General features: G+C 59.5%; 1 protein-coding gene and 1 long non-coding RNA gene across 12 annotated transcripts in view; one reads left to right on the top strand and one right to left on the bottom strand.

Annotated features, from left to right (window-relative positions):
* The window catches only part of FOXP4 (forkhead box P4), a 62,871-nt gene extending 38,218 nt beyond the window's left edge, over nucleotides 1-24,653 (bottom strand). For 2 of the 11 annotated variants that reach the window (XM_080569584.1, XM_080569583.1), the window contains exons 1-3: nucleotides 24,439-24,653; nucleotides 23,288-23,453; nucleotides 3,609-3,804 (exon numbers count right to left, since the gene is read on the bottom strand). In XM_080569584.1, the coding sequence (XP_080425710.1) occupies nucleotides 3,609-3,788 (180 nt within the window). In that variant the 5' untranslated portion in view covers nucleotides 3,789-3,804; nucleotides 23,288-23,453; nucleotides 24,439-24,653. Of the gene's footprint in view, nucleotides 1-3,608; nucleotides 3,805-9,092; nucleotides 11,482-18,257; nucleotides 18,525-18,628; nucleotides 18,759-23,287; nucleotides 23,454-24,438 lie in introns of those variants that run through there. The other 9 variants (XM_080569589.1, XM_080569582.1, XM_080569592.1 and 6 more) reach the window with 8 other exon arrangements.
* LOC308183468 lies at nucleotides 21,708-22,517 on the top strand. The gene is made up of 2 exons (XR_013942448.1): nucleotides 21,708-22,028; nucleotides 22,115-22,517. It is a non-coding gene; the product is annotated as an uncharacterized lncRNA (long non-coding RNA).
* Nucleotides 24,654-24,693: the final 40 nt, after the last annotated feature.

Below are 24,693 nucleotides of genomic sequence, written 5' to 3' on the forward strand. Positions count from 1 at the left end.
AAAAAAAGGAAGAAAAAAAAAAAAGAACCCAAACCCTCCTGCATTCGTACTCAGTAAAATATGAAATACGGATCGAGGAACCTAATAGAGAGATGAGCTTCCCTTAAGTGCTCCGGTCTCGTTTTTATCTTAAATACCCTAATAATAGCGGATTACACAATATATTTGAGATGTGATCACATGTTTTATGGAACGGTATCTTTCCTATCGCGGCAAAGTGCCTCTCCTCCCCCCATCCACACCCTCTCAAACTGCAGAAAAAGTCCGATTTGCTTCTTTTAAAAGCCTTATTTTTGTTTAATAACTTACCATTGATTTTACATGTGTCTGCAATAAACTGTAAATATATATTTTTTTACTTTCTGCCTAATAAAAAAAACCCAGAACAATGCTGGAGTAGCTGGGTTTTCCAGATGGCTCCTTTTCCGTAGGACTGCAAGTTGGGAAGCGCTACCGTGCAGGCCTGCACAGTCGGATTTTAGGGTGGAATTTAAAAAAAAACAAACAAAAACCACACAAACACACCCCAGCGCAGGGGAAACCTGAGCCAGGCGCCCTTTTCCTCAGCACCCTGCGGCGTTGCTGGGTCCCACCGCGGCCCGGTCCCGCGCAAGGTGTCCCGAGTTTGCGAGGCCTCCGTTTTCCTCGGGGGCACTGGGGAAGCTCTGAATGTCCCTATTTAATAGCAGGGGGGGCCCAAACGCACCCCCTCGCCCCCACTTTGGGCAGCAAACACTCGCAAATAAATCCAGGCGGCGACGGCCGAGCGAGGTGCAACGAACGCGCGGGGGACACCGGGTTTTTTGCAGCCATCTGGGGACACCCCCACACCCCAAAAGCCCCAACCCGTCGGGATTTGGCTCAATGCGTCAGCCCCACGCATCGCCCACCAACGGGGGTCCCCATATACCCGTGATCCCCCCCGGAAACCCCCATCCTGAAGCCGGGCCCGGTCGGTGCCGTGCCCCCCGCTTCCTGCCCGGCGAGGATTACCGGGGAGGAGGCCGGGGCCGGCCCCCACCTTACAAAACCCATTAATGCGCCCGGGCGGCGGGCGCTTTGGAGGCCGGGTGCGGGATGTCGGCTCGCTGGAGGTCTCCTGGCCGTTCCCACAGCAACGGCGGTGGGAGATGCCGGGGGGCCGGGCAGCCCTCCCATGCCCCCGGCCGACCTCTCCCCTCCGCCAGCCCCGGCACAATGCGAGCCCTGCGTCCTATTCAAGCTTTTCAGCCCGGGGCCCCCTCCATTGAAATCCAGGGATTTAACCCCAACGCCGAGTCCCTCGAGGCTGGGGGGAGAGAGTGTGAGGGGGGGGGGGCGACGCGCGGCCGCTCGAGGAGCTGGGGCGTAAAGGGGGGGGGGCTGGAATTGCTGCCGGGGGGACAGACGGACAGCGGAGAGCTGGGATGGGGGGACGGACACACGTGGCAGCCTGCTTCAGGAGGGCACAAAACAGCCCCAGAAGGTCCCGAGCACCCCACGATTTGCAAATCCCCCTCCTAAAAAGTTCCTCTCCTGCCCATGCGCATCCAGGCAGCCTCCACAGGGACTTATTTTAATCCCAAACCCCTGGGGTTTGCTCTTCCACCCGTAGAAGACGTGGTGGCACCGCACAAAGGGTCCAGCACCCACCCACGGGAGCCAGGTGCCCACGGACCTCAGGCACCAAAGGTCCAAGCCGCCCCTCCTTGCACCAGGAGGTACAAAACTGGCCCCAAAACCCATGGGCAGAGCACGAGCCCCCCTTGGGGACCGCCCCATCCAAGCAAACCCTTGAGCTTTAAGCCACCGGTGGCTCCTCGAGCTCAGGCGGGGGCACTCGGGTGGGTTTCTGCCCCTCCCAGCCCCCAAAAACCTCCGGAGCGTTCACACAATTAACTAAGGAAAAGCAGCACGAGGAGACATTTCGGGAGCCGGGCCGGGGGAGATGTCAGACAGGAGCACCCAAGGGTGCAGGAGCGCCGGGGGCGAATGCTGGATGCTCCCGCGGATGGTGTAAGGCCTCCATAAAGCACCTAATTGTGCAAAACTCTCTGTACGGGGCCATTTATTCCTGACCCCAGCTGCCGCTCAGCCCCGCGCCCTGGAGCATGAAGATTGATGGTCCTCGGGATGCACCCCCCCCCCGGCCCCGAGGTGCTGTCATTGCGGATGTCATTTGGGTTTGGAAGTTCACCAAACCCTCTCCCTTAATAAGTCCACGTGCCAGCGACTTTCCCAGGGTAATTACAGCGGGAGCCCCAAGGAAAAGACACAAAACGAAGCCCAGGCGCTGGGCAGGGCAGGATCCGGGGGCTGAGCTGGGAGAAAACCCACAAGGATTTGGGGACGCAGCACCAGGGCAGCCACGGGGACGAGCCAAAAGCACCAGCACCCCGCAGAAAACCCTTTTTCCCTTTCCTACACTGCTTTGCCAGCGTGCCACCCGCTCACATTGCCTCGGCCACATAGGAACAAGTGTCCCCAATTCCTCCTGGCTCCAGCAAAGGGAAATTCGGGGCCGTCCCCCGCGCGGGGAGGGGAGCGCGGCGGCGCGTTCGGCAGGGGTGACTTGCAGAAGCATTACACGCATGATTACCCTTCAGATCAGGGGAACAGGGGCTTAACTGCGTGAGAAACGGCTGTTATTCAGGTAATGGATTTACAGCACTCACTACTAAAGTATCAGACACAGCAATTTTTTACAGCTTTCACGCTGGAATTTATGGCTCAGGGAGGCGATCTCCATACGAGGCAGGGATCATTGCCTTATTTAGTATCCGAGGAGGAAAATTTATGTTTTCGCCCAAGTTTGTTTTGAAAGGTAACCTGCAGGCACGCACACGCAGCCCCCTTCCCCGCGGGCGCGCAGGGACGCGGGCAGAGCACCGGGTGCCCCGGGGGACACGCACCAAGAGGGCTCCTTCGAGGTGCACACGTGTGTGTGCAAGGACAGAGCTCACGCACACAACTGTCACGCGTGTTTTAGGCTGTCACATGTGTTTTAGGCCGTTACACGTATTTTAAACCACACACGCAAGGTTAATTCTTCATCTTAATGCACTATGAGCCCCAAAAACTGGGGGAGCACCTCTGCTCGCCCACCCGGATGCGCGAATGCTGCTCAGATCAAAACCTGCCCTTGCTTTTGCCATCAACGGGTCTTCATCTTGTCCCCAAAGCCCTCCTGCACCACACCAAGGGGGCTGGAGCGTGCTGACCCCACCAGGACAGGCAGGACCTGCTGCTCCCCCCACCCCAAAACGCAGCCACCTGCGGCAGGGACAGCCAGGACCCCACCTCCAGCACCTGCACCCCTCGACAAGGATGGGCGCAGAGAGACCACGGCTGGTGCAACCAGCCCTGGGGACACGGGGAGGGTGAAAACTAGCACTGCCCCAACCCTAAATACTCAGAGAAGCCTGCGATAGGTGGTCTAGAGAGGTTGTGGAGGCTTCTCCTTGGAGATCTTCAAACGCTGCTTGGACGTGGTGCTGGGCACTCTGCTTGGGGTGGCCCTGGTGGCACAGGGGGGTGGGGACCAGGTGGACCCAGAGGTCCCTGAACCGTTCCCATACTGTGGGACCAGCTCATGGAGGCACCACAGCACGCCGGGGCATCCGTCCTACCTGCTGCTGCTGGAAGTGCAGGAGCTCCACCGGGCTCATCTCTCCGTTGGCCTCCCCGCTGGCGGCTCCTTCTCTCCCCCCGCCGCCCCCGCCGCCATCGGGCTGGTTGGTGAGGCTGCTGACCCCGTTCTGGCCGGAGGGAGTGGAGCGTATCGTCTCCGAGGCGGATTCAACCATCATGACTTGCTAGCAGGACCTGAGGAGCGAGGAGGGAGAAAAGTCGAGGCTGAGAAGAGAGGCCGAGCCCCCCGCCGGCACCCCCACTTCCAAACCCAGTGCCTGCTTCGTGGTCGGGCTACGCCCAGTTTTAGCTGAGGTCACTGCACTCCAAAAAAATAAAAATAATTTTTAAAAAAGGAGAAAAAAGAAAAAAAAGCTTTTGGAAAATCAAACATAGGGTGGGTGGGTGCGGGCAGTGGCGCGAGCTGTCCCCAAGGTGCTGCCAGCACACCCCGTCCCCTGGGGAACCGCTGTGCTTTTTGGCTTTTCCCCTGCCTGACAGATACCCTGGAAGCTGAGAATTTTTCACAGAACCACAAATTACGAAATGTTTCGCTCGGAGACGACAAAGGCGGCAAAGTTGCAGAGTTTCGATGCAGCTGAAGACCAAGCACGTGGAGCTGGCGCTGCGCGTTTCGCCCTGAAAACCTCGACGATCTCCACCAAGCCCCCGCGGAGCATCTCAGCTCCGGCACCCAGCACCCGCCTTCCCTGCTCCAGCCCCTGGCAGCAGCATCTGCATCTCTCGAGCTTCGTTTCCCCCAAGCACAGGCTCTTGGAAGGCACGCCACTTTTCTGCATCCAGGGCTTTTATCCCTGACCACCGTCCCGTTACGCAGGGCAGAGGATCAGGGTGCTGCGCCCCACTCCAGCCATCTCAGGGACCGGCCAGGGCTCGGTTTCCCCAGCACGAGCACCCGAAGCACCGCACGGAGCCGGGGGGGCACCAGCAGGAGCTGGAGCGGCCGCAGGCTGGGGAATTTGGTGGTGCTGGCACGTCACGGCCGGCTGCACAAGCACCGGGCGCTCGCCGCCGAGCATCCCGTGGAGCTGCTTTGTAAAGGAGCGCAGCCCGGCTAGGGGAGGGACTCCCAAGGAGTTGCAGGGAGCAGTTTCGGAGAGATCTCGGTTAGGTTTAATTAGCGGGTAAGTCGTTAGCTGTAAAGCTCAGGGTCCCCCTGTGCAAAGCACAGGACCCTGGCAGGGTCCCCTCCTGTGAAAGCCGCGCGCATCCTCGTGTCCCCCCTGGGCTCTGCGCAGGAGCAGCGCGGGGACGCTGCAGGAATTGGGGATGGGATCCACCTGCGGGAGTGCCGGGTCCAGAGGGAAGGAAAAGCCCCGGGACTTGGGAATGGGGAGCACCCCCAGCCCCAGCCCACAGAGATTTAACCCCCCGGCTCCCCAGGGCCACATCCAGCCCTGAGCAGCTCGGAGCAGACGGAAGGCAGGGTGCCGGGTCTCTCCCTCCCTCCCGACACACGTTTTGCCCTGCAGAAGGGCAGAGGACGCCGTTTTACCCCCACTTTTCTCTCCTCTTTCCCCACATCAGAACCAAAACGGCGTCGACCACCACCGCGCAGAGCCGGCCCGCGACTTCGAAACAGGAGTGGAATAAATAAAGCAAGAGGGACGGGGAGAAGGAACACCATTTCTCCCTTTTTTCTTCTCTTTTTCCCCCCTTCTTCCCCCACCCCGCCCCAAAAGACAGAAAGACAAACCGCGAACAACATAATTGCTGAAATGTGGCGTGTAATAATAGCTATTCAGAAGCTGATCATTCATATTAAACAGGGTGAAGCAAGCTTCTCATTTGCATGTTTGAGATTATATGCATTTCAAAAGTCATTTCCGCAGGGTATATGACTGACATTAATTCCCATGCGGAGCTGCTGGCTCCCTCCCGCAGCCCGCACGCCGCAAGCACGCGCGTGTGCACGTTGCACGGGGACGCACCGGCAGCCCCGGGAGAGCTCAAGGTTAACGGGATTACGGCGTTTTAGCTGCCTCTGAAGGGCAGGGCGAAGGAAGGGATGCTCGCCTGCAGGTGCTGAGTTAGGAGCGAAAAAGCTGGAAGAGACGGAGCCCCCGTTTCCCCCGATATTGCCCCAAATTCCTCCCTCCCAGCCCCACGGGGCTTTCAGCCCTGTTAGCAAAGGTCTCAGGCGCCCAGAAGGGAAGGGAGCCCTTGAAGGCAAGAAAACACCTTTTGCCCTTGAAAACCACATTTGCTCGCTGGCCCCTTAACGCCCCTCAAGAGCCTTTAGAAAAAACAGATTTTGGTTTTGTAACTTTTCTCGCTTTCCTTCAGAAAAGCCCCAGCAAAGCGGTGACAGGGCCTGTCCAGGAGTCACAAGGTATCACCACGGCCAAAAAACTCAGCAGGATTCAAAAAAAAAAAAAAAAGGGGGGATTTGACTTTTATATGGAGAACAAGAATATCCAGAGTTACAACAGGAAGTATTAAAAAAGGAAAAAAAAAAAAAAAGAAGAAAAAAGTTTTGGAAAGGATATAAACTTTCCTGGCTTCGGGGCATAAATTGAAGCCTAACTATTGGGAATTAGGAGGAAATCTCTTCCCATCGAGGAGCCGGAGCCGGGGGCTTGCTTCGCCTTCCCCCAGCAGGGCCAGGATGCTGCAGCAGATGCAGCAGAGCCGGGCGAATCCCGCAGCCAGCGCCGGTCCCTTTCCAAGTCTAGTAAACTCGCCTTCCCGCTCGCAAACCCTACCGGGACGCTGGTGTGTTTGGGTTCCCAGCGCTGCGAGGGAAGTCATAAAAGAAAGCAATAATAATAATAATGAAAATATTTCCATTCACATAAAACTTTTACAAAACCTTAAAGGAAAAAAAAAAAATATGTATGTATATAATGAAGCCAAGGGCTGCGGCGCTGCGGTGCCGCCGTGAATTAGGAAGGAGCAGGCGCTGGGCTCCGTAAGTGCTCCGGCACATGTGCGTCCCCGCGCGCGGACGGAGGTCTGCGCAGCATCACAGCGCCGGCTTTTCATCTATTTTAGTTCGCCCCAGACAGCCAATATTTTAGGGATTCTCCCTCACGCCGGGATCCAGAGGGTCTAATCGGGATCAGACCTTCCCCCAGGCACGAAGGCATGGCCCCTGGCCAGATCGTCCCCGCCGGCAGATCCGACAGCCAGATAAAGTACAAAATGATGGTTTTACTTAAAAGGGGAGGGGAGGGGACCCCTCTAATGGCAATGAGCAACAGAAGCTGTGCAAATGGATCGCTAATTACCATCGCAGCCTCAAAACCATTTCACTGAATGAGCACTCTTCCTTTTTTTTTTCCCTTTTACTTAAGTGCGCACCTTTCGCAGGACAAAGAAAGGGAGGGGGAATTGCAAATAAAGAATCCCCCAGCCTTTAGCAGTACCATATGGTGACAAGGGTATATTAATTACGGTCGCCTTTTAATTAACAATTGCTTAATCCGAGCAGCAACATTTCCTTGACATCCCCTGACTTGCCGCTAACCTGTAAAGCGCGCGCGCCACGCCAAGTCATCAATTCAGTTTTATTGACCACCCCCCCCCCAAAAACAGGCACGATACCAGGGCTTTCCAATTAACACCTCTGCACTCTCTAATTAGCACAGTTAACAGCCTGATGGATGCCCACAGCTTCCCCGGGAGGGCAGGCACAGATCAGGGGGTTTGCTGTCGGATGGGGTGCACATGTGGCCGTCCCGTGGGCGCCTGCGCGCCGCGACACGAAGCGTTCGGGACCCTGGGTGGACAGGGGACGACGAACCTGGAGGCTGGCTTGGGGCGAAGGCTTGCTCTGAAGGACATGGGATCCCATGCACGGGGCTTGCAGGTCTTTATAAGGGACGAGGCATCTGCCCCGGAGGAGTTTTGGGGCACCCCGACCCACCCGCCGCGGTGATGCTGATTTCTCCTCCGCCCAACTCAGCGCAACGGATGCAAACACAAATAGCGCTGCTTAGCCCCCGGGACACACAAAAGCAGGTACATCCCAGGCCGCAAGCTCCTAAGAAGCCCGAACACCTATTTTAGCTGCTTCTCCTATTTTTAAACACCCTTATTACAGCGGTCCTCGGGGGCTCCGTAACTTTGCGCCGCCCTTCGCGGGCTGCGCGCGGCCGTGCTCGTGCTGCTGCCACCCCAAACCAGAGCCCGGCACGGGCGGGGAAACGAAGGGCACAGCCCCCGATAGGTTCTAAAAGCCCAAACCGAAGCAGGGCAAGAGCAGAGGTGGGCAAGGAATTATTCCCACGGGGCCGAGGGAAGTTACGGCGCGGTATTTCTGGCAGCAGCCGAGCCACGCAGCAAAGGGGGGGACACACGAGCACAGAGAGGGCCAAAAGCAGTCGCCTCCGGAGCATCCGATGGAGATGAACCAGGCCTGGGCACTGCACGCATTCCCCCCGCAGCTGGTCCTTTGCCTCAGTTTCTCCTGATGCAAACCAAGGCGCACCCCAGCTGGGAACAGCCGCCCAGGAGCAGCTGGAAATGGGAAAATACTCCCCGTGCCCAGCACGGCCCCGCTGCGGGACCGCGTTGTGCCAGCGCAGAACAAGCCGATGACACCAGACACTTGCAAGCAAACCCCAACCACGCTGCTCCGGAGACTTTTTTCCGCCCCTCTCTCCACCCCCCCAGCCCCAAACTGATCTCCCCAGCCCTTTTTTCCAGCTCCATCCTCGCCAAGCTGCAGAGACGAGGACGGGGGGCACCCCACGGCACCGCAGCTCGCCGCCAACCTCTCCCACGGGCACCGGCAGCACGAATCAAGCAAATCCCTCAAAAGCTGGGCAGCAGTGGGGGTGGATCCAGGACCTCCAGGAATCCGGATAAACCGAGACCTTTGGGAATCCCGCGCCGCGGCGGGATGCTCCCCGTGCTGCTAGGAGCAGGCGCGCGCACATGAGGCTGGGGCGCAGGCAGCGGATCTGCTCCGAGCCGTGGGAAGTTGAGCAACTTGCCTGGCCGGATCCGGCACCGAGCGAGGCTCGGGGAAGTGGCTGGCTAATCTTAAAAGGCTTTGGCTCCGCGAGGAGAAGCAGCAGCCGGGATTGCTCGGAGAATGGCTTTTTACCCTTTAATTAACACATAAACACATGGAAATGTGGAAAGGGGATTAAAATACAAGTCTAGGGGAGCTAAAATGAATCTAAAGCATTACTGTAAATTAGAAGAGATTTAAGGAACCAAGGATTGGCTAAGCCCAGGCACCGCTTTAATGGGATCACACCTCTGGGCTCTTTCATCTCCCACTTTCATCTTGCTCCCAGCAACTTTCCTGGGCAGGACCGCGAGCTCTGGGCGCAGCTGCCTGCCCACAGCTCTCCCCGGGGCCACCCCAAAGCCTCCCTCACCCCAGCTGGGTTCACGAGCACCCCAGGGCCATCAGGCAGCAGCAGGCGTTTGCCGCTACTTGGAAATCCAGCGAGAACAACCCGGGAGGGGATTGCCTCCTCCCCGAAAAGCTGGCTCGCCCTACTCACAGTATGTCTGGAAAGCTGAACGTCACCACCAAGAAAAGTCCCTAGGAGAGCGCTGGACATGGTGCAGCTCCTGCTCAGCTCCAAAATATCTCCCTCCGAGCAAGCTTCTCTCTCCAGACCTCGCTCCAGCAGCGCTGAGGATGCTCCAACAGCACCAAGGATGCTCCGGCGGCACCGAGGACGCTCCACGAGCATCAAGGATGTCCCGGCTGCTGCAAACCCCATGGGTGATTCTCCTCGGGACCCCAGCCCGCTCCCACCCACGGCAGCACCCAGGGTGGGCAGCGGCCCCGGCTGCTCCCCGCCGAGCTCCGGGACGGCCGAAACCCCTCTGGTGGGGCCGGGCACGCGCCGGGGCCGCGGCTCCATCCTGCGCTTCCCTCCGCTGCGCTCTTGAAAAGATTAAAAAAAAAAAAAAAAGAGAGAGCCCCACTCCATCTCATTAAGAAAGTAAACACAAGAGCCGTCTAAGTGTCTAATTAAGCTTCTAATTAGTCCCTGCTTGTTACTAATGCAAATTAGATTACGCCGCTTAACTACAGCATGTCCACAACACCCTTGTTAATTGCGGCCTTTTGAAATTAAATTACTCCCTAATTAGCATATCAAAGCCATTGATTCGGAGCCAGGAAAGATGAGGGCAGGAGGAAGCCGAACGCCAAGTTTTGTTAATCAGGGACGTCTAATTAAATAGTGACGTGGCGCACGGGGGCTCCGGTCTCGCTGCTCGGGAGCCGCACGTGGGGGTCCCGGGGGAGCCCGCGCGGGGCAGCGCCCAGGGAGCTGCCGGCACCCACCCATGGGTGCCCACCACCTGCACCCAGCATCCCGGCGGGTCCAGCAGCCGCGTCCCTGCAGGTGGAAGCTGGCGGAGAGAGCTGGGGGCCAGAGGGATGGAGGAGCCCGAAAGCAGCAGCGTTGGGGCAGAGCGCGAGCTCTCGGAGAGCCCGTGCCGAAACAGGGTCCAGAATGGTGCCGGGATAAAGCAGATCCCAGAAATAGCCACTTGATTCCCTTCCGCTCGATGTAAAGGGGAACTCAAAGGAAAAACGTGCGGCAGGGCAGCACACAGCGCCACTGCCCAGGCCCCTGCTGGGCAGCGCAGCCTCCGAAACCCTCGGTATCCCCAGGGAGCGGAACCAGCACCAAAGCTGGGACAGGTCTGGATGGAGGCAACGGCATCTCCCACCTGCAGGGCCCACGGCAAGGAAAAAAACACCCCAAACCCCCCACACTCATGGGCAGGGGGATACGACCGCCCCCAAAAGCATCCCACAAGGGGCACCGAGCGCCCAGCGTGAATTTAGTCCTCGGAAGAAGCCAGGCATGTCCGCGATCCCATCAAACAGAAGCGTGGATGCACTCGCTCGAGTTATCCAACTCCCTGAAAACCCCAGCCCCAAATTCACGAGGGGACATAAAGGGGGCACCAGGGAAGAGCCCGTACCTAAAAGCATCCAGGTAGATTCCCTCCAAGGAGGGTTACGCTGAAGCTAATGCCTAATTTCTTTTCCTAAGTTATTGAAATAACTTCCTGAATGACCCAGTTCTTTAAATCTTATAACTTTTCCTCTCCCCCCCCTTTTTTTTTTGTTTAAAGAGGTGGGAAGGAAAAAAAAAATAAAGGGACGAAGATTGGAAAAGTTTAATAGAGGGAGAAAAAGTCTATTAAAAAAACGCAGGCAGCCCGTCTCGGGGGAAGAGTTGAAATATTGAAGAAAGGAAAATCGCTTCTCCGGCTGCAGAGACAGAGGAGGAGAATAGAGCGGGCTTAAGAGAAGGAGCCGCGCACTTTTAATTGAAAAGAGGGAGATTCAAATGAAATATCCAATATCCCCAGTTAAAGAAAGGAAGAAAGACGGACCCTGGCCGCTTTGCTACGCCGAGAAATTGCTAAAGCACTAACTTTTCTTTCTCTCCCACTGCCTCCTAAGTTATAGGAGAGAGGGATGAGAGAAAGAGAGAAAAAAAGGGTCTTTCATAGACGAGGAACTCAAGGGAATGGGGAGGAGGGTGGGAAGAGAGACCAAGTTTTATTCATTTATTTTATTTTATGAGATGAGTTAAAAATAATAAGAAAAGGCCGAGTTTTATAATGTCAGTGTTTGGAAGCAGCAGCAGAAGGGAGAAGAGAGGGGGGAAAGCAACTAAGAACAGAAGGGCCAGCTCCAACCACCCGCCGCACGAGCCTCTCTCCCAACGAGATTCAATTAATTGATAACAAGAGGCATCAAATTAATTTTTCAAGGATGTTAGATTTTGATGAAGGAAAAAATCTCTCTGATTTTAATCGGGGCGGCGTTTAAAAGGCATAAATGAATATCCCTTTCTAATCATCTGAGGCGCCGAGGAAGCACCAAGCGGTTAACGTGAAAATTCAAATCGTTTAATTAGGGGGGGGGGGCGGGGGGGCCGGATGGGGGAAGGGTAACTGGGTTTTTCTTTTAAAGAGCTTTATGAAGAAATTATTTTTAAAATGATTTCTTTCAAGCATCCTTGCTCCCCCCCGCCCCGAAACACACACACTCGTAAAAACACATCTCAGAGGTTTTTTCCTTTGAATAGAGACCATTCCCATCACAATCTAATTAACAAAAATGATAATGAAAGGGTGGGGAAGAAAAAAAAATTCACAGGGAAGAAAAAATACTCCAAGCTCCCAGGAAAAAAAAAAAAAAGAAAACACACAGGAGGAGAACCCGGCTGATTTCCCAACACGCACAGCTCGCTGTCAGAACCGCTCCGCGCCTCCACACGGGACGAAGCCTTTAAGATTCGCAGCCCAAGCGCGCTCCTTCCTCAAAATCCTATTAAAATAATTAAAAGCACCTCCCATCGCTGCTCTTCCAGGGGAAGAGCTTGCAGCCCAAGCCCCGGAGGAGAGCGGCGTGCGCACCCACGTGCGTGCGCACGCCCGCCCGTGCACGCGTGCGCGCCCCGCAGCCTCGCACCCGCGGCCCCGTGCGGCACCCGCGGCCCCGTGCGGCACCCACCAGCCACGCGCCGGTGTTTCCATCCACGGGGACACGCCGGCATCTCGCAGAATAAAGCAAGGCTGGGGGTTTAGGCTCTGCCTGACCGTGGTGCACGCGGCTCTTTTTGCTCGTCGCCAACACGAGCGCACGCGGCGGGGAGGCACGGACGTGGCGCACGCATCCTGCCCGCTGCACAGCCCCAGGCCAGCCTTCGGGGCACGCGCAATGCACGCCCAACGTGCCACGCACCCACCACATCCCAAACCCGAGGTGTCACTCACCCAAGCCGCCACGCGGTGCAATCCCTTCCCTCCCTGTTGCGCGCCGACAGCCTGAACGCCACCCGCGCCCGCGGGTGTCCCCGCCAAGGCACCCACCTACCGCAGCCTCCAGCCGGTGCTGAGGAAGAGGAGGGCTCTTCCTCTCGGACAGAGCCACTAACAGCATCGTGTCCCACGCCTGCCTCGTGGCGAGATGAGGAAGAGGAGGGCAGGGAAGTGTCCTGATGTGTCTGGGGTTGAGAAAGGCACCCACGGTGCGGGAGCGGCACCCGGCAGCCTTGGGAACTGGAAGGGCAGCGCCGGGGCGGAGGAAGGCTCCTGGTAACGGCGTGTTTATGGGGAAAATAAAGAATAAAATAAAAAAATAAAACCAGTTTGAGGCTGAGCAGGGCGAGGACACTGCCAAGAAGGGAGAAAATGAACTGGAAGCAGGCGAGAGCCAAACAGGACCAGGAAAAGGAGCACCGGGGGCGCGCGGGCGTACCGACGCCGCCAGCCCCGAGGGATGCGGTGCTGGGACACACGGCCCCGAGCAAAATTTTCCAGCTGAGTTTGCATGAAGTCAGGCTGGAGGTTGCTAAAAGTCTCTTCTGGCCTTTAAATAATCCAGAGGGTGGAAATAAAAAAACAACGCGGTGCCTATTAAATGCGAGGGAAGAACTCAGATGCTGCAAGTTTTCCCAGACTCGGTCATGTTTGTGCAAAAATTCATCCAGAAACGCTCTACTTAACGCACTCCCCGCTGCACAGTGATGCTTTCCACTGCAAGTCCCATTTCTATTCAGGAAGAGGCCTGGTTTTCATCCAGAAATTATGCTGTTCACGAGGAGAAAGAAGAAAAAAGGCGGTGGGGGGGAGAACTATCCTTGGGCATTTTCAAACTCTCGGTCTGAAGTCCTTTTTTTTTTCATCCGAATCAGAGGCAGGCATGACCCGAGGCCGGCTCCCCGTCCCGCCAGCACCCCAGGAGCAGGGCTCGGCCGTTTCGAACCCCTTCCCGATTCTGTTTCTGCACGGCTCGGCTGCCCTGCACGGGCTCAGCACCTCCTGCCCGGTTCCAGCACACCCCGAAGACAAACACGGCTCCCGACAGCAGCACCGGGAGCCGCGGCTGGAGGAACGCGAGCAGGTTCAGGAACTGCCTTAAAACGTGGGAAGCAGCACCCCAGGACGGCATCGGCGCAGGGAGGGAAGGCGTGCTGAAAGTTTCGGGTGTGCAGAAGAGGGTTCAGAGGCTCAGAGCATCCCCACGAGCGGGGGAAGCACCTCCCCGCGCCAGGGTCCCCAACGCGCCGCAGTCCTTGGTGGGTGACCCGGGATGAGCCGCGTTCAGCCGCCGCATCCTCTTCGATCCCGAGCTGAGTGGGGCCGGGGAGAGCCCCCCCAGCACCCTCGCTGGGGAGCCACGTGCAGGGATGGAGCAGGAGCTCATCTCCTCTTTTCCTGGCAGGGATTGAGTCGCACCGCCGCGCTTCCAGCATCCCTCTGGCCGGGCAGGCGAGCTGGTCCCGCAGCACCACCCCCGGCGTCTCCAGACCACGCTGGGCTCCGGAACCCCGCTGCGAACCCAAGAGCTCAGCCCTTAAAGCACGCATCGGGACTCAGCACCGTCCCAAATCCCAGCAGCACGTCCCTGCTACATAAACTGGGACAGAGCTATGGAAGGACTACGGGGACTGATAGAGGCGCAATAAAGCTGTGCCAGAGGGGGTCTGCGCCCCCAAATCCCTGCTCATCGCCAGCAGCGGGTGATGCTTCCTCCTAAGAATATAAGACCCCCAAAGTCATCCGGCCACGGGGTGCAAAGGCACAAAGCAGCAGCACACTGGGCACTGCCGAGGCTCCAGCCAGAAATGACCAGGCTTCGGTGGCCGAGTGCCACTGGGGGCATCCCTGGTGGCATGGGACGGACGGCGCTGCGCGAGGGAGGTGGTGTGAGATGTGTCCTCATTGCAGAGCACACCTGGAATGGTGCAGGGTTTTCTCCACTCTGCCCCTCTTTATAAAAAAAATAAATAATTTTTCTTTATGATATTAATTTACGATTCACTGCCAGGGCAGAGAGGGCACGGTGGGACCGGTGCCCACCCCAAGCTGGGTGCAGGCGAAGCTCCGGCACTGCCCCTGCTGCCGCAGGGTCCGTCACGTCCCTGGTGAAGCAGACAGCTGGGGCAGCCCTCGCCTGCCCCAAAAACACATCCCCAGAGGTGGAGATGGAGCACCTCGCCCCGGAGATGGAGCACCTCGCTCCGGGGGCATTGGGCACAGTGTGTTGGGGACACAGCCCCGGCAGTGCCTTTCCTCGCCCGCCCTGGAACTGGCGGGTTTCACCCCAAAGCAGCGTGGCCGTCCCAGATCGGGACAGCCCTTGCAAGCGTGCTACTGTGGGCACGCTCAAGTGCTCCTGAGCAGCACTGGCCTTGTCACCAGCCACCCTGGGCAGGGCACGTCCCCATTTCTCCCCAGCCCCAAAACAACCACAGCAGGACAAGGGATGGGAAAGACACCGAGCCGCAGCGTGGACACCATCCAGGTCACCAAAACTCCACCAGCGACGAGCCCCCGGGTGCCCACCATGCTATCAGCCCCGCGTGGACCAATGCTCCTAACTCTATCCCGCACAGAATTTAAAAGCCGTGCATCCGTCTGTCCGTGTGTCCCAAACCTGCTCCCGAGCGCAGGGCTGGGAGCTCAGCAGCGCTGGGGGCTCCTTGCGCATCGTCGCAGATAATGGACCAGCTGGCCCCGACCTTCCCCAAAGCCCCCTCTGATCCCCAAACCTTCCCCTCGGCCCGTCAGCTTTCCCTCGCTGTATTTCTAAACGGACTGCCCCCTTCGGCAGAGAGTCTTTTAAAAGGTTCTGTAACCCGGGGGGCGGCGGGGGGACGGCGCTACCTCGGGACCTTTGTGCTACCTGCGAGGAACAATGCGGCGTTTGATCCCGGACGGGGCTGCTCCGACAGCCCCCGAGCTTGACCCAGATTCGGAGCGGCGGCTCCTCTTCCCACAGACAAGGGCGTTTGTTCAGGCTACAGCCCGCCAGCATCAAGGGAAAGACTTCAAGGGATTTGGAAACGGAGCCTAAAAGCGGAATCTGCCACGCTAGGTATAAATAAAAACCTGGGTTAAAAGAGGAAGCGAGAATAACCCGACCGGAGCCGTGCTGAGCAGGGAGCGAGTGACCTTTGGGGCCGGACCCGGAGAGCCCCGAGCATCCTCCAGGGCAGGCAGGGATCAGCCCCGGGACCTGTCCCGTTAACGCCGGGTCCCTGCCGCATCCCCCGGCGATGGCAGCGAGACGCAGGAACTCAGACCCGAATTTCGGCAGGGCTGAAGCCAGCACAAACCTTCCGCCTGCAGCCACAGCAAAAGAGGAACGAAGCAAACCTCGTGCCGCGCCACGAGAGGGAAGCTCGGCCGGCAATCCCTGCTCCGGGACGCTTACACACACCTCGCCCGCGAAGGGATTTTAGGATTTCTTCCCTATTTCTCTTCCCCTCCCTGCAGCAGCAGCTTTGCAGCGTTTCCCGATCGCCCGGCTGCTCCACGGGTTTCATCCCAGCCCTCCAAAACGCTGCAGAAACCGGGGTGGCTCTGACGACCCCCAAAAAGCCTTGTCCTGGTGCAGGATGCGGCCCGACACACAGCTTGCCCGTCTGCTCTCCGTTGCCCGTTTCTCTCCTTTTTCCCCCCATTCCCACCTCGCACCTGCCTACAGGAAAGGCCTGGCCCCGTTCCCCCCGCTGCGAACCCAAGCCCAGCACCGCCACAAACCCCCAGCCCAGATTTCCCAGCGGGGCAGGAGCTGAGCACCCCTTTTTGCTTCCCAGCTGAGAAATCCTGGCCCTCTGGGGGGGTTCATTTACACGCGAACGCTCGCGCCGGGGACGAGGCTGAGAGCGGGGCACGGCGGTGAAATCCGGGCACGGGAGCGAGCAAAACCCAGCCCAGAGCCCCCGTGCAGAAGAGAAGTCGCATGGCTCCCGGCAGGAAGGGATTTCCCTGCAGGGAAAGCAGCCTGGGGAGCAAAGCAGAAGGCATAAATACTTTGGAGACAATATCGGAGAAGGGCAAAGCTGGAAGCATCGTTTTATAAAAGCTGCGGCTTCACCCCTACCCAAATCCGCGGTGGCAAAAGAAGTGGGATTTGCAGCTACGCCCGGGACAGCACATTTTCACAATCCACATTTCCTCCCACAGAAGTTACGGGACTTTGTCCCCACGCACGCTTTTATTTTCTCTCCTCCTTCCGTTTCTAATAAGCCGAATGCGGCTGCATTTGGGAATTTCCCTCCCAGCCTCAGGTCTGGCCGCATCCAGGAGGGATCGGCCGGGGACTTTGGACTCTGGGGGACGGCCGCCCACCGGCACAGCACCCTGGTGCGCCGAGCATCTCGCCGCCACCTCCTGCCCCTGCCGGGAGCCCGGAGCTCCCGTGGGAGGGGGAGATGCCCGAGATGGGATGCGGGTGGTTAAAGGTTTGGGTTTGGTTCCAGGCATCGCCGTCCTGCTCTGCTTCCACACCTCGGGGTGTGCTCCTCTGGCCGGAGCAGCCCAGCCATGACGACGGCGCCTCTGCAGGGTGGCCACCAGGACAGAGTAGGTGGCACCTGGAGGGGACGTGACACCGCCCAGGGATGCTCAGGCTGGGCCAGGCCATGGCAGGGGTTCTCTGCCCCTAACCCCTGCCCAAAGCCAGGTCCGGGGGAGCCCAAACCTGCCGATGCTCACCAAGAAGCTGCTCCAGCTAGCAATTCTTGCCATAAGCCGTCCCCTTGCCCAGAGTCAGGGGCAGCTCCAACACCCTTGGGACCACCCCACGTCCCGGAGAGCCCCACATCCTTCTGCCCATGCAGAGGGGGGGCAGCTTCCCCATCCCGGGCCCTGCTCTGCCAAGCTGGGCTGAGGACAGTCATCCTCATCCTCGTGCCACGAGGACCCCCCAGCATGGCCAAAGCGGGGTTATCTGTGCTGGAAACCCCATCCTACAGCAGCCGACCCACCCGGCGACCCCAGCACGCGATACCACACATCCAAGCGAGCCACAAGCCCAGCTGCGAGCCACCAGCGAGCCAGCCCCGGGCAGAACGTGCGCCACCGCCAAGAGGAGACGTCCCCGGGTGGACGGGACCCGTGCGCATGCCTCGCTCCCGAGCACAAGCCCTGGCTGCAGCACGCTCCCGAGGCTGGAGGCGGCATTTATCCAGCCCGTGACAGCTTCTCCGAGGTGGTCCCCATCCAGATCCTACTACACACAGCGCAGTCCCCAGCTCGCGCGTTCACGTTAGGCAGGCAGAAAGAGCTACTCACCGCTGATCTCCGGCGCGCGGAATAAACTCAGAGGTCTCGAGCGAGCCGCCGAGGCTCACGCAGGGAGGGCAGGACGGAGCCGGGCTCCGACACCCGCGGCGCGACGCTCGGCGAGGCGCACGCTGCCCCGGATGGCAGCGGGGAGCACACGCCGCCGTCGTTTTCTCCCTCCGTTCGCCCCAGCACGGTTAAATCCCACCAGACAAACCCAGTTCTGCGAGCGCCCCGGGAAAGGTGTGTTGAAACGAGCCGTTTCGACACCGCCAGCCAGCGAGCCGCTCATCCCGGCCGATCCCTGCCGCGGCCCCCGTGCAGCGGTGCCGAGCGCGGCCTCTCCTTCTGTTTGTTTAACCGGCACCATCGGTGCCCGAGCTAACGCCCAGCCCGGGGCCGGCGTCACCCCAAATCCCCGAGCCTTTGGAGCGCATCCAGCCCCGGCACGTCGAAACCCTCGACGGCTCCTCCTCGGTGCCGCCACCACCGCCGGCGGCACGCGGCGAGGGGCTCGAGCCGGCCCCCACCCCTCCAAACCCACCCCCCCCAAAACATCCACGGGGGGGGGGGGGGGGGGGGCGGGAATCGGGGTCCCCACCACGTACCCGAGCGCCCCCGGAGCGCGCAGCCCTCGCAGCCGCCCCGCTCGCAGCGCGGAGCCCGCGGCGCGGCCGGGAGCAGCCCCAGGCGCCCGGATCCGGCCGGCGGCTTCCCCATCGGCCCGTGCCAGCTCCCGACCAAACACGGTCACGTGGAAGAGGTTTGCCAATGAGGCAGAATAAACAGCTTTCAAACTGCCTCCGAAGCAGGGCCCCCGACGGGATTTTCTTCCCCCCTCTAGTACCTTAAAAAGGATTTTTTTTTTTTTTTTGTGTGTGCGCGTGTTTTCACAGCTGCCCGCGGTTTGGAAAGCAATCCCCCCCCCCCCCAAACCCCGCGACCCGAAAAAAAAAAAAAAAAAGTTTCGTTATTGCACCTTTCGCTCCTGATAAACGCACGCAGGATCCGCCAGGACCGGGAGAAATTTCCTCCCCCCTTCGCAGCCACCCTCCTCTCCCTGTTTCGCTAAAAAAAAATACAGATATATAAAAAAAAAAAATAAAAAACTGAAAGTGCTTTTGCTGCTGATCCGGACCCGACAACCGCGGCACAGGAGAAGGATTTCCGTTTGAGCACGAAGCAAAAAGACTTTTTTTTTTTTTTTTTTTTTTTTTTTGCCAACTTGCCAGGGCATGAAAGCCAGGCAGCGAGCGTCGCCTGGGGCCGGCGAGCGCCGACACCGGCTTGCTTCAACTGAGCAAACAACCCAGCTAACAACTCCGAGCACATCTCCAACGCAGGCTTTTAGTTTTTTTTTTTCCCTTTAAAAAAAAAAAAAAGTGGAAAAAAAAAAAAAAAAGACAAGCGGATGGAGACAGCCCGTGCCAAGTGCTTCGAGCTCGCAGGGTTCATTTGTTTCGGTATCCAGGTACCGTTAGGGCCGGCCCCGTACCCACGTCTGCGCTCCCGGCACAAGGCATCGTAATCCCTTAATGACTTCCCTTCAGCTCCGTCCCCAGATCTAATCTCTGCGGGCAGGGGAGCGGGATCTTTATGAAATAAAACGCGGACGGACGGAGGGACGGGCTCTGCATCTCGCTGCCGACCTCCGAGGGAAGGTGGATTTCGCCTCTCCATTCTCCCCTTGCCCTGCCGCCGCTGCGCTCGCCAGCGCGCTTTTGTCGCGAGCATCGCGCCTCAGCGCGGAAACTTGGTTGCCAAAAGGGCTTTCAATCGGACTAGGGAAAAGTTTTAAAGGAAACCTCTCCGGCGGCGTCTCCGCTGCGCATCGCACAACTGCAAAATGCCCTCGGTGGAAGAAAAATTGGGAAATTTTTCCAGCACCGACCACCCCCAGCCCGACCCGCAGGTCCCAGCGCGCCGCACGCAGTGCCCCACGGGGCGCGGGGATGGTTTTGTGCCCCCCCGAATGCCGGGAGCCCCTTCCCACGCCATCCCCGTGCCGCCTGGCAGCGGGGCCGAGCTGCCGGCCAGGGAAGCCCCGGCGGGCGAGGGTTTTTTTTTTTCTCTCTGGAAAAATCAAAATAGAGCGAGGGGAGGTGACACCGAAGGGCAGAGGCAGGCAGCACTCCTCTCAGGTGCACCAGGGTGCCCAGAAGCTGCACCTTGTCGTGTTTTTACATCTCCTGAGCTGGCTGGCTGGGTTTCCAAGGGCATTTAGGGCTTTATTCCCCCAATTTTTCCCCTCCCTCTCTGGGTATCACCACGCTCGCCCCTCCAAGGGGCAGATGCCAGCAGCTCCCTCCCGGGGTGGGGGGTCACAGCCGAGCCCCCGGCTGCAAGGTGCCCTCCTGCCCCGCTCCGGCGAGCGGCCGCGCCGGAGGAGATGGAAATGAAAGCGGACAGGGCAGGAAATTTCACGTTTCCACTTCCAGAAACGGCAGGTGACAGCGGCGCGGCGGCAAGCAGAAGGAGGGGGGGGGGGGGGGAAATCGCCCCCGGCCCCGAGGGCTGGGAGCTGTCGGGAGGCAGCGGGGAGCGTCCCCCGGAGCCCCCGCACCACCCGCGGCCGGGGCTGAGCGCTTCGAAAGCGCCACGGCCACGGGGGGAAAAGCGCCCCTGCCACGAACAACGAGGATTTCCCGAGCCCTCCCGGCCGCCAAAGCCTGCTCTGCGGTGGGAGACGGGGTGCCAAAAGGTAGAACCGGGTGTTCCTTTTAAATGAAACGGGGATGGGGGGGGAGTGAAAGAAATGAGGGGGGGCTCGGCGTTGTCCTGCCTTTCTTGGGGAACAAGAATGGGACGCGTCCCCGCGCGGGGCTCGCCCCCCACCTCGCCACCACAAAGGCGAAGCCGGCCCCGCACCTCCGGCCCCTCTGCCCCCGGCGGGATGGCCTAGAAGGAGCCGGGGAGGGGGGGGGGGAGAGAAATAAATAAATAAATAAATAAATAAATAAAAAAGCAAGAGAAAAAAAAAAAAAACACAACTCAAAGCCGGAGCCTCGCCGCCCCCCTCCCCAGCCCCACTGCGAGACACAAACAGCCTCAAAGCATCCCCCTCTCCGGCGGCAGAAAAGAAAAGCTGCCGGGCTCTCTCCGGGCAGCAACTTCACAAGTGAGTGCACTCGCATTCCTGCCGGGTTATTAGGAGGGAGAAGGGGCACGGGCCCGCAGCGGGGATTTCGGCGGCGCTGGATTTTACGGGGTGCGCTCATTCCCCGCACGCGCTCCGGCCGCTCTCCCCTGCCCGATGCGGGACCGGGACGCGTCCTCGGAGGGCAGGGAGGTGAGCGGGGCCGCTGATGTTTTCCCCCCCCCTGCACACCCTCAGCTCCCCCTCCTCGCTTCCCCCCGCCCCCAAACCACAACTTTTCAGCCCTTTTCATCCCATTTCTCCATCGGTTTTCTCAGCTTTCCGCCCCCCCCCCCCCAGCAAACCTGCCCCCAAAAGGCACCCGGGTGCCTCCCATCGCATCCTCCTCACCCGGCCCCTTCCCCACGGGGGGCACCCACGGCTCCCCCCGGGGCCCAGGACCCTCCAGCACCTTCCTGGGGCTGAGGGGGGGAATTTTCCACGTTTTCCCCCCAAACCGAGCCCAAGTTTGGGCTCTGCACCAGGTCACAGCACTGGTTGCTTCTCCCAGCGATGCTCAGCCCCCTGCTTCGGGCTCAGCATCAAATGGCCCTGGGGGGGGGAACCCCAACAACAACAACAACAACTAATAAATTCAAATAAAATTTAAAAAAAAGACAGCATCTCCGAGCCGGGATGATCCCCAGCACTACTCCAAGTCCCGTCCCCCCCTCGCCCCCAGCTCCATGCCACAAAGGGCGGACGCCAGGCAGGAGCCGGAGCCACCCCAGGGCTCTGCAGCCCTGACAAAAGCTCCCCGCCTCGGCACACGAAAAATTTCCTCCCTGCTTTTCGCCAGATTTCTCCCCCCCCCCCCCCCCAACGCATCCCACCCCCTCCCCTTTGCAGTTCGATTTGAGCAACCTGAAGGGGGGAAAAAAATAATATATATAAAAAAAAAAAAAAGCAAAGAAAAAAAAGGGGGTAAATTTTACGAACCCGGTGATTTCTCCTTCCACCCACCCCGGGGGGCTTGTCGGATTTTAAACAAGACTCGAAGGGGGGGGTGGGAATTAAAAAAATAAATTCAGAGCTGGGTTTCACAGGAGCCCGAGGCTTCGCCGTGTTTAACCGACAAGCCGGGGAGGATGAAGGGGAACAAGGTCCCCGCGAACCCACAGCGAGCAGGGGCAGGGCGCCCGCGCGAGCCCCACGTTGTGCTGATTTCCCACCGAACGCCTGCTCCCAGCGCAACGCGGTGCTCGCGTAAATTTTTTAACACACAAGAAGAAATTTGTAAAAAGTAAATCCTCCTTCTGGTTCGGGTTAAAAAACAACCCAGGCTTTTTAATGCAGAAACTAATAACGTTTTTATGGTATGCCCCACAGCTTTACAACGCTCGCGGAAAAGCCAGGGCTTAACCCGACGCTAAGTTGGGTCCGACCGTGGCAAGAGGCAACCTCGGGATCCCGCGGCCGCCGAGCGGAGCCGGTGGAGCTGCCTAAACCCGCCGGGGGATCCTGGAGAGGAATCCGGACCCAAATTCCTTTAGGACCATATTAAGAGGAGCAAAATCCCAGGGCAAGTTTTTCCAAGCGTGCGCTTCGCCGCTCCGAGCGAAGTTGAGCTTTCGGGCGGCCGTGAATTATCCCTGCTCTCCCCCATGCGGGTTTTTATTTGATTTAGAAAGTGCACGGGGGGCAGGGGGGGAAGAGAAGGCGACAGCTCTTCACTTTTTTTTTTTTTTAATGGGGGGGGGGGGGGGTTGGGGGAGAAAAAAAAAAAAAAGAATCAATCCCAAATGGCAAAAGCAAACCCAATTACACTCCACTTGTTCTCCCCTATACACACCTTCGGAACGCGCCTGCCAACTCGAACCAGATTTCCTACCACCGAAAGAAATATTCGGAGCAATCTGCTGCTAGCGCAGCACTTTGTGGAGAGCCTTTCTTTTTTCCGAGGGGGAGCGGGAGAGAAGAGACAGAGCCGCGTTTGTTCAGGACACGGACGAGGGAGAGGGCTCGGGGAAGAATAGGAGCGAGTGAACTTTGCCGGGGCAGCATCGCGCCACGGAGCCGGGACCGCGCCGAGCGAGGCTGAGCCGAGGCGGCCCCGGGGGGGGTTCGCGGCGACCCACCGAGGTTTCACCACCCGATTTTAATTTTTTTATTTTTTTTTTTTCCACCCATTTCCGACCCCCCCCACAAGGCGACGGCTCCGTACGGAAAACCTCTTTGCCAAGGCGCTCGGATCGCTGCCGTCACCACCAGCGGCAGGCGGCCCCCCGAGCCCTCCCGCGGGCAGCGGGCATCACACCGGAGCCCCGAGCCCCCCCCCAAAACCTCGTAGGAACCCCCCCAGGCCAAACCACCCCCCGTGCCCTCCCGAACAAAGGCGCACCGAAGACTCCCAAACTTCGCGGCCGGGCGCGGATTCGGGTCGGGGCGCGCGGCGGTGCCCCCCCCCCCGGTGCCAAACCCGGCTCCTCCGGCTCCCTGCAACGGGGTGGGTTTTGGGTTTTTCTTTTGGCGGTGCCCGTGGGTTTTCCTCCTCTCCCTCACCTTGTGGGTTTTCTAGAGGGTTTCCCAGGGCGCCGGAGCGACGGCCGGTCTCGCTGCAGGTTGACGGGGACGGCTGCGGCTGCTTCTCCCAGCAATTGCAAAACTTGGGGCCGCTCGGGCCGCCCGACTTATTTATCTCGAGCGAGGCGAGCGCGGAGCGGCGGGGCTGGGGGGGGGGGCGAGTTAGAAAAGTGGGGGGAGGAAGGGGAAAAAAATAATAATAAAAAAATAAAATAATAATAAAAAAAACCAAACACAAAGAGCCCACCCCGAGCCCCCAGGAGCAGCTGGTGTTAAAGCAAAACTGCCAGCGGGGGAAGAAAGAAGGGGGAAAAAGGCGAAGCCCCAACAAAGGGAGCGCGGCGGAGGCTCGGCATGGCGGGGGCCCTGTGTGCCCGTGTCCCCCCCCCCCCCCCCCCCGGTGCTGGGACCCCGGCCCGCCGGGGAGCGGCACCTCCGGAGCCCGGCTCGGCTCGGCACGGCTCAGCCCGGCTCGCCCCGTGCCCCCCCCATCCCCCCCGCAACCCGCCCCGAGGGGGCTGCCGGGGGCCCGCCTTCCTCCTCCTCCTCCTCCTCCTCCTCCTCCTCTTCTTCCTCCTCCGCTGCCGGCCGGGGAACGCCTCGGGGGGGGGCGGCGGAGACCCCCGAGCCCCCCCCCCCGCGCTGCACCGAGAGAGGGGGGCAATGGGACCCCCCGGGATCCCCCCCCCCCATTAATCCCTCTTCCTAATTAATCCCCCTTCCTAATTAATCCCCCCCCCTCCCCAATTCAGCCCTCCCCCCCCCCCCCCCCCCCCCCGCCTTTGTCCCGGCTCCGCACCAAACTTCCGCGGAGGGGGGGGGGGGAAGGGGGAAAAAGGGGAAAAAATGGGGGAAAAGGGGCAAAAGGGGGGGGTGGAAGAGGAGGAAAGGGGGGGGAAGAGGGGAAAAGGGGGGGGAAGAGAGGAAAAAGGGGGGAAAAGGGGGGGGAAAGGGGGCGATAAGGGGGGAATAAGGGGGGGGGGAGGCGAAAAAAAGGGGAAAAGAGGGGGAAAAAGGGAGAAAAGGGGAAAAAAGGGGGGAAAGGGGGGGGGTCCTGTCGAAGCTCCCCGGTGTGTGTGGGGGGGGGGGGGGCACCGGGACCCCCCCAAGCCCGCTCCGCTCTCACCCACCTGGTAGCGCGGGGGCCGCGGCGGGCATGCGGCCGCCTCCTCTTCCTCCCCTTCCTCCTCCTCCTCCTCCTCCTCCTCCTCCTTCTCCTTCCTCCCCCCCCCCCCCCCAAAGTTCGACGGGGCGCGCCTCTAGGGCCGCCGCTGCATGGCACGAGGCTGCTGCTGGAGGGGGGGGGGAACCGGCACCGGCGCCCCCTGGCGCCCCCCCCCCCCCTCTTTCGGGAGCTCCCCCCCCCCCCCCTCGTCCAACCGGGG

Source organism: Anser brachyrhynchus, assembly GCF_964034855.1.
Source record: "Anser brachyrhynchus genome assembly, chromosome: 27".
NCBI lineage: Eukaryota > Metazoa > Chordata > Aves > Anseriformes > Anatidae > Anser > Anser brachyrhynchus.